We start from the raw sequence: 8,754 nt of genomic DNA on the forward strand, positions 1-8,754 counted from the left end.
GTGACCCGCGGGGGTGGGGGCTCGGGGGTGTGACCCGCGGGGGATGGGGGCCTCGAGGGGTGACCCGCGGGGATGGGGCCCTGGGGGTGTGACCCGTGGGGGTGGGGGCTCGGGGGTGTGACCGCGGGGAATGGGGGCCTCGAGGGGTGACCCGCGGGGGTGGGGGCTCGGGGGTGTGACCCGCGGGGGATGGGGGCCTCGAGGGGTGACCCGCGGGGGTGGGGGCTCGGGGGTGTGACCAGCGGGGGATGGGGGCCTCGAGGGGTGACCCGCGGGGATGGGGCCCTGGGGGTGTGACCCGTGGGGGTGGGGGCTCGGGGGTGTGACCGCGGGGGATGGGGGCCTCGAGGGGTGACCCGCGGGGGTGGAGCCTGGGGGTGTGACCCGCGGGGGTGGAGCCTGGGGGTGTGACCCGCGGGGGTGGGGGCCCTCACGCCGTGACCCGGGGCGGGTCCTGGGCCGTGTTCCGGGCTCACCCCGAGCGCGCGGGGGGCGGGGGCCGAGGGCGGGGGGCAGGCAGGGCGTCCGCACCGCCTCCGAGGTCCCCCAGGAGGGAGGACGTTCAGCGCCCGCGCCGGGCCCCAGCCTCGCCGCCCAGGACCACAGGCCGCGCTGCCGCCCAGGGACCCGCGAGGCAGGAGCGGCGGGCGGCTCGCGGAGGGGGCGGCGTGGGCGGCGGGGCACGGCACGTGGACGGTTGCCCAGCCCCGCGACTGCGGCACAGGCGGAGGCCGGGGGTCCGCGCGCTGGGGAGCCCCGCCCCGCCCCGGCCCCGCCCCCGCCGCCCGACTTCCGGGTCCGCGCCGGCCCCGCCCCCGCCCCGTGTTCTGCGCACGCGCGGGCGCCATATTGGCAGCGGCCGCTCGGCCTCGGGAGCGCCGGCGAGGTTTCTTCCGCGAGGAGCGTGTCGGCGTCGGTCTGTCCTCTTCCGTGTGTCCCGCAGGTGAGCCCCTGCCCCTGGGCGCCCGCGGGAGCTTGGCCACCCTCCCTCCGGGCAGGTCATGAGCGTCGCGGCAGAGCCGGCTCGGCCTGCAGACGCCGCCAGGGCGCCCGGGGTGCGTGACTCTGCAGCGGCAGGCGGGCCGCCCTGGGGTCGGGGAGGGGGCGGGGCCGGGGTCATGGGGCGGGGCTTGGTGCCGGGGTCAGGGGGCGGGGCCGGGCCGGGGCCGGGTGGTGGTCGGCAGGTGGGCTGGGGCTCACGTGGGGGGACCCGCACCCAGCAGGTGCCCCGGCGCGCCGACCTTCCCCCTGCCTGTTGCAGCTGCTCCCTGACCGCTCACCTGCAGTCTCTGCGGCTGCAGGTGATGTCAGTGCCCACCGGCCCCTGTGGCTCTCGGGCCCACGGTCTTCCTGTGGGGCCCCGGTGCTCGAGACAGAAGATTCGCGGTCTGACCTGCGCCCGCCGGCCCCCCGGGGTTGGGGTCTGGGCTTGGATCGCCAGCTGATGTCTCCAGTCTTCATTTCTGACATTGTGGGATTTTTAGGAAAATGAGCTTTGCAGTCCGCAGTTGGCATCTCTGCTAAATCACGCTGAGCCCAGCCGCAGCGTTTCTTTTTTTAAATTTTTTTTTTTTAATTTTTATTTATGATAGTCACAGAGAGAGAGAGAGAGAGAGGCAGAGACACAGGCAGAGGGAGAAGCAGGCTCCATGCACCGGGAGCCTGACGTGGGATTTGATCCCGGGTCTCCAGGATCGCGCCCTGGGCCAAAGGCAGGCGCAAACCGCTGTGCCACCCAGGGATCCCCAGCCGCAGCGTTTCTTTAGCAGGAGCAGTAATGACCCTAACACAGCCGCCCTTACCTCTAGGTTGGGACCCCATCACTCCAGGAAAGCCTCAGCCCATTTACGTGGCATTCAGGGCTCTGGGGGCATCTGTACCCTTGCCTAGCTCCCCAGCTTCTTTGGCCTTTTTTAGCATTTTGTCTCTGGCCTGCTGAGCTGTCCTGTCTCGGTACCCTGTGAGCAGGCTTTCTCCCCTGCCCGGGCTGCACCCTGCTTCTCCCTTCCCTGCTCTTCTTCTTAAGGCCTAATGGTTCTCAGCCTCGCCCATCTCTAATTTGAGCTCATTTTTTTTGTATTTCTCAAAATATACTTTCTTGACTCTTTTTTTTTTTTTTTTTTTAAAGATTTTACTTTACTTATTTCTCTTATTCATGAGAGACACAGTGAGAGGGAGAAGCAGGCTCCCTATGGAGAGCCCAACACAGGACTCGATCCCAGGACCCCAGGATCACAACCTGAGCCAAAGGCAGACACTCAACCACAGAGCCACCCAGGCACCCCTTAGTTTTGTTTTTTTTTTTTTTTTTTTTTTTTTAAGATTTATTTATTTATTAGGGAGAGCATGCATGCACGAGTGTGGAGGAGGGGCAGAGGAAGAGAGAGAGTTCCAAGCAGACTCCACGCCTAGTTGGAGCCTGACTGAGGGGCTGGATCCCAGGACCCTGCGATCATGACCTGAATCCAAGTCAGACGCCCAACCCACTATGCTGCCCAGGCGCCTCCGCCTTCTTGATTTTTCCCCATCCCTCTTCCACTGTACCCCTAGCACCTCTGTTTCCACATTGCTGTATAATTGTCTGTCTGGCTCCCTCACCTGAATACCAGAGGGTGTTCAGCAGGAAGCTCTGCGGGAAGGGGATCCGGATTCCCTGTGTTGGTATCCTAGCGTCTGCTGCAGCATAAATGTTAGAGTGAAGGCAGTGAACAAAATGGGTTTGTTTGTTTTTTTAAGTCAGAAAATGCTCCTTAATTGTAAATTTCATTTTAATAATGATCTTACTCTCTTTTTACAGGAATCCTGTAAAGCTCAGAAAACATGGTGAGTGATGCACATGCCAGTAAGCTGTTGCCTGATAAATCCTATTGTTTGTACCTGTAGATGTGCATGAGAAAATTGGAATGGAAGGGAAAGGGGCTGGGATGGTGTCCTCTTGCTTAAGCGTTTCCTCCCACACACTGAGCTTTGCCTGCCAGGTTGTTTTATGAGGTGGTTAGTGGACTTGCGGGAGCCTACTTCTGGTGGATAGGAATCACTTCCATATTTTTCCTTTGCAGTCTCGAAGATATGACTCCAGGACCACCATATTTTCTCCAGAAGGTAAAATGGAAGTTGTTTAAGATATTTCAAATAAAAAGATTTCTTTAGAATTTGACCGGGGTGGGCGGGTAATCTATAGACTTTATCAAAAATTTTATTAAGTAATCTCTACAGTCCGCATAAGGCCGTGACCCTGAGATCAGGAATCATGTGCTTCACTGAGCCAGCCAAGCGCCCCTGCCTACAAACTTTCCTTTTAAATCCTTGCTAAGTTGTTCGTTCTTCTTGTACTTTGGACTAATTGCGGTCACCAGGTTGGTCACATGCTTCCTAGAAGGGTGAAAGCGGGACTCCTGTCCGTGGCCTGCCGGTGTTGGCACTGCTTCCCTTAGGAGCGCTGCTGCTTGGTGACTCACTGCTTGTGTCTTGTAGGTCGCTTGTACCAAGTTGAGTATGCCATGGAAGCCATTGGACATGCAGGCACCTGCTTGGGAATCCTAGCAAACGATGGTGTTCTGCTTGCAGCAGAAAGACGCAACATCCACAAGCTTCTTGATGAAGTCTTTTTTTCTGAAAAAATTTATAAACTGAATGAGTAAGTGAGATCTGAGGGAAGGGAGTGTAAAATGTCTCACTTTCTCACATAAGTGCCGTTATACGTATTTCGGGAGGGCTATCCCTTGACATGGTACAATTGAACAGTTTGTGTTTATCTCTGGGGATTTTGCTTTTTTTTTTTAAAGGTTTTTTTGTTTTGTTTTTTTATTTATTTATGATAGTCAGAGAGAGAGAGAGGCAGAGACACAGGCAGAGGGAGAAACAGGCTCCATGCACCGGGAGCCCGACGTGGGATTCGATCCTGGGTCTCCAGGATCGCGCCCTGGGCCAAAGGCAGGCGCCAAACCGCTGCGCCACCCAGGGATCCCGGGATTTTGCTTTTAATTTATTGTTAAAACCTCTTTGGGGCCCAGGAACCACATGTTTCTCTTTTTAAGTATAGAACGAAGCACTCAGTGGAGGCCCCACATCGTGAAGTGACAGAAGCCCAGGCTGGTCGTCACTCAGATCTGGGTTGATTTAGAAGCTGTGTGACCCTACGCTGCTTGTTTAACTTCTCTGGGTCTCAGCTAGAGTAGTCATGGTAGTTCAGTGAACCATAATGAATATAAACTCACCAGTGGCCTGTAGCAGGCCCTCAGAGCCTTGTTCAGAATGGGTACTCAGGAATTCTGTGGAGTTCTGCTGACTCTTCCCAAACGCCAGGCCTCCCCAAGGTCGGGGAACAGTGTAGCCAGCCCCGTACACCCGGGGACGTTTGTTAACAGTCGGCAGTGCAGGACCTTGCAGCTGGCATGGGGCATTCCTGGGAGGCTCATCCCAAGGGATGCTGTCTGTGCATAGCACCACTGTCTGCTGGCTCGCTGGGGTGACCCCTTGGGATCCCCAGTCCCGGCCTCGTCCTGGCTGCTGGGCAGACTCATAGAACACCCTTCCTGCAGGTCCCTCCCCTTCACCCCCATCACGCCGGGCTCAGATACCGGAGGACGTGGAGCAGCCTGTTTTTCCGTCTGTCAACAAGTCTTGGGCTCACTTTAGCTGCTTTAGTGCTTGTCTGTTGCCTGTGCCCAGGGTGGTAATGAGAAATACATCTGTTGAAGAATTTATGGGAGCCTTTATTTTTCATGTGGAATGACATCAAGTTGAAAGTCTTTCATCGTGCAGCTCCTGTGGAGCATCGTGGTGCATTTGTGACAACTTGTACCTTAGTGCTGAACGCCTGTGGCAGACCTCTCCCTGCTTACCGATAACGTCTGTCCTCTCCTCCAGGGACATGGCTTGCAGCGTGGCGGGCATAACTTCTGATGCTAACGTTCTCACGAATGAACTGAGGCTCATTGCTCAAAGGTATGGTCGTAAATAGCAACATACATAAATGAATGAGTTTCCATGTTTCTGAGGAGAACTCCTGTGAAGAGCTAAATCATTTAAAAAGTCTGTTCATTGAAAATTAAAGTTTTTTTAAACCAAAGCTGTAAAACCTTAAGGGTATTAGGCTGTGGCTACGCTCTCCCCACCTCTTCAAATTACAGATGACGGTGGGGTTGTCCCTGTGGCACAGATCTCTTTCAGAGGGTATTTTGCTTAGGGCGTGTCTATGTTTTAGAGAAAAGTCTATTAAAATGCCAATTTCTTTATTGTAGGTATTTATTACAGTATCAGGAACCAATCCCTTGTGAGCAGTTGGTCACAGCACTGTGTGATATCAAACAAGCCTATACACAGTTTGGAGGTACTGAATTTTTTGAACATTGTATTCCAAAAAGTTAAACCATTTTATGAATCATAACCTTTTTGAGATAATAAAAAGAAATTGAAAACGAAATGAGAAAATACTTTGCATAAATCCCTGCTTCACCAATTTACTGGCTTCCACTATGTAGATTGTCCTATGTTTTATTAATAGATGCTGGAAGGCCATAATGCCATTTTCAAATCTGGAAACAAATTGCATTTTACATAATAATGAAATTCAGCACTGGTCCTCTGTGTCTCTATTCTTTTTCTTGGCTGTGTCCAAATCCTAGAGACAAAAGTGGAATTTTGGCTGGAGCTTAGCTGTGGTGTTCAGAAAACAAAGCAGTTTATGAATGCTTAACTTCACAGAGGACGCTTTGGTCCTGCTCGTGGGGTCAGGTAACCATAGTGATACGAGATTCAGATGGCTGATACGTTGTTTGTCATTGCTGTTAAAGGAAAACGTCCCTTTGGTGTTTCGTTGCTTTACATCGGCTGGGACAAGCACTATGGCTTTCAGCTCTATCAGAGTGACCCTAGTGGGAATTATGGAGGATGGAAAGCCACGTGCATCGGAAACAATAGTGCTGTGAGTATTTTGGGGGTTGCTATAAAATCTGCCAAAAGATCTAGTAACCCCCATAATTTTGAAGTAGCCATGAGTATAAACTGTTCTAGAATAGCTGCCGCACCCTTACTGTGATGCGAAAACATTGGATTTCTGTTGGTAACGAAGTCACAGGCACTGCTAATACTACTGGGACTTACTGCCTACATTTATAATTAAAGGAAGTGCTGATTTTCAGTGGGAAGTTTTGGAAATGGGATGTAATTATTTTTTACATCCTAGTTCTCAGACCCCTTGACTTATGTGATGGGCCCCTTGCAGGCCTGGGGAGGTCAGGTTACAGACCCCATTCATAGAGCGACAACCGCCTTGTCACCCCATCTGCCCTCCCTGCCCTTAGAAGTGTGGGTATTGGTTACAGTGCCCACGGTGGTTCAGCCATTATTATTCTGACCCATCCATGTTCCAGAAATTTAAAGGAAACTCTTTTTTTGATTCTCCTTTATGTTTCATAGGCAGCGGTGTCGATGTTAAAACAAGACTACAAAGAAGGAGAAATGACTCTGAAGTCCGCACTTGCTTTAGCTATCAAAGTCCTAAACAAGACCATGGATGTGAGTAAACTCTCGGCTGAAAAAGGTAATTGGTGTCCACTCTTCCCTTTGGCTCACTTGAGTGAGAGAGCGATTGAGTGGCCTTAACCTGTTCCTGAGGGAGGATGCGCGGGCTTGTGGGGTCCTGGGCCTGACCGTAAGCCCACACTACCCTCTGAGCGCAAGGACTTAGGCCTGAGTCTTCTCGGTGCTCACAGACCTGTTTGAGGCAGATACTTTTCGTATCTAACTGACCAGCTCCTCGGCTGCCTGGTGGGTGTGTGTGTTTGCATACGGTGGTGATGGTGTACTTCATCCAGGGACGACTTTGCAGGAGTCGTGATGTCCTCTGTTCTTTTGAATCCACTGGTCTCTTATGTTATCCCATATTTGCAGTTTTAAATACTTTATTTAGCGTAAGTCATGTGATCATATAAAACAGTATTTCTAAATAAGGATTTTTCAAAAATTGTGGTAAATTAATAGATTGATTCAGTTTAGCATAATTAAGCTCCTGGTGTCCTTAGAAAATGCAGTTTACTTGCAGACTGCCCTCTGTGGTTTCTCCTGCTCAAAAATCCCTCCTTTGGTATCAGTTTACTTTTCTTGCCTTTGGTCCTGGAAAGACCTTTTTATACCTATGTTTTGAAGAGTTTTCAATGGTCCGTGAACAATGAATGTGATTACGGGTTAGCGACTCTGACTGCACCTCCAGGGGCTCCAACAGGGACGTGGAGGTGCCTTCTGGTCATCACAGCTAATGGCCGGCCAGCTAGAGCCAGTGGTTGGTGACAGTGGCAGAGGGCGAGTGGGAAGGTTGCGGGGGGTGAGGAGGACACTTAGGAGAGTTGACAGGAACGTCCCAGGATGGAAGGTGCTCTGTCGCTGTCAGGACGCGTGAGAGCTGACAGGAGTACCTGTGCAAGAGTATGCCTGAGCGTACGTGTGCGAGCCTCCCCCCCCGCCCCAAACGTGTCCCCGGGAGCAGCAGCACAGCTGGCAGTGGGCGCCTGGGCTGGGGAGCCGTTGGCGAGGTGCCCGCCCATAATGCAGGCGCACGCTCACTTGCAGTGGAGATCGCCACCCTGACGAGAGAGAACGGGAAGACGGTCATCAGGGTCCTGAAGCAGAAGGAAGTGGAGCAGCTGATCAAGAACCATGAGGAGGAAGAAGCGAAAGCGGAGCGGGAGAAGAAAGAAAAAGAGCAGAAAGAGAAGGAGAAATAGAATCCTGGGCTCTGGCGGCTCCGGGGCCGTGTGCCCGCTGCCCGGCCGCCCTCGCCCGGTGGGCAGACTGGGGCAGGCACCAGCGCGGGCCTGCCATCTCTGTCCGGTTGAGTCTTGTAGTGACGCTCGGTCGTTGTGGACGTGCTCGTCCCTCCCTGTGTCGGTAATAAAACTTGGAAAGAACGGCCGTGGTGAAGGGGGGCGTCTGGGGCAGGAGCCGTGACTGTCGTGAGGGGGCCCTGCTCACGGGGGGCCCCACTGGGTCAAGTCCAGGGACGCAGGATCCTCCCTGTCCTGGTGCTGCCGGCCGGTGGCAGCCACGGGGTTCGTACCGGACGTGAGCACGTCTGTGAGTCGTTGGCAGAGTGCAAGGCGACTACGGGAAACCCCGTGTGCCCACCAGCCAGCATCCAAGGCCGCGCCCTGACCCCATGCGTCCCTGTCACATCTGTGTGCACGGCCTGTCCCCTGGGTTCCACCCCTCCGCTCAGGTGAGCTCATGGGGTGGTCAGGCCGAGACCCCCGCTCCGTGCTCAGGGGCCCCTCCTCAGGCTGTGGGGGCCCCGGGCGGCTCTATCTGCAGAGACTGGTTGGGGGGGGCAAGGGCCAGGCCGGAGGAAGAGTGGAACCAGAACCAGGGAGGACAGCAGAGGAGCTGTGACGAGAGGGCACTCACTGCTCGCATGCCGTCCACCACCGGGTGCCCTGACCCGTGCCGGGGAGGCCCCTGCGCCCCGCAGCCTGGTCATGGGTGCTGTGCAGCCCCCCGGGTGCTTGTCAGCCCTGCGGACACACGAGGACCACGCGGAGCTCTTGAGACATCCGGGGCGGCTCCCCCGCGGCTGCCGGTCCTGCCTCGGTGTTCTCCAGTCCCTCTGACGTACGCTTTCTAAATCCGAGGACCCCGTCACTGTGGGCAGCTGGCCGTGGCGGCCCCGGGGACTGTGTCATCCCCAGGAACGGGCAGGTGCTGCACAGCTCTCGGCAGGGGGACCAGGTCGGCCTCGGTAGTGCCTGTGAGCGGGCTCGG

The 8,754-nt window shown here is 55.0% G+C and overlaps 1 protein-coding gene across 1 annotated transcript; it reads left to right on the forward strand.

Moving 5' to 3' along the window:
* Positions 1-830: 830 nt before the first annotated feature.
* On the forward strand, positions 831-7,907 carry PSMA4 (proteasome 20S subunit alpha 4). Its single transcript, XM_041742394.1, has 9 exons — positions 831-943; positions 2,798-2,823; positions 3,060-3,102; positions 3,475-3,637; positions 4,870-4,947; positions 5,244-5,332; positions 5,796-5,926; positions 6,421-6,544; positions 7,570-7,907. Exons 2-9 carry the CDS (start codon positions 2,821-2,823, stop codon positions 7,722-7,724), a joined length of 786 nt encoding a protein of 261 aa, XP_041598328.1. The 5' UTR covers positions 831-943; positions 2,798-2,820; the 3' UTR covers positions 7,725-7,907.
* The last annotated feature ends 847 nt before the right edge of the window (positions 7,908-8,754 follow it).

Source organism: Vulpes lagopus, unplaced genomic scaffold, assembly GCF_018345385.1.
Source record: "Vulpes lagopus strain Blue_001 unplaced genomic scaffold, ASM1834538v1 ctg48, whole genome shotgun sequence".
Taxonomy (NCBI): Eukaryota; Metazoa; Chordata; class Mammalia; order Carnivora; family Canidae; genus Vulpes; species Vulpes lagopus.

Excerpts from the sequence above, each read along its gene's own strand:
- PSMA4 (XM_041742394.1), top strand. Across the intron at positions 3,638-4,869 it reads AAAATTTATAAACTGAATGA|GGACATGGCTTGCAGCGTGG; the intron begins GTAAGTGAGATC and ends CCTCTCCTCCAG. Across the intron at positions 4,948-5,243 it reads CTGAGGCTCATTGCTCAAAG|GTATTTATTACAGTATCAGG; the intron begins GTATGGTCGTAA and ends TCTTTATTGTAG.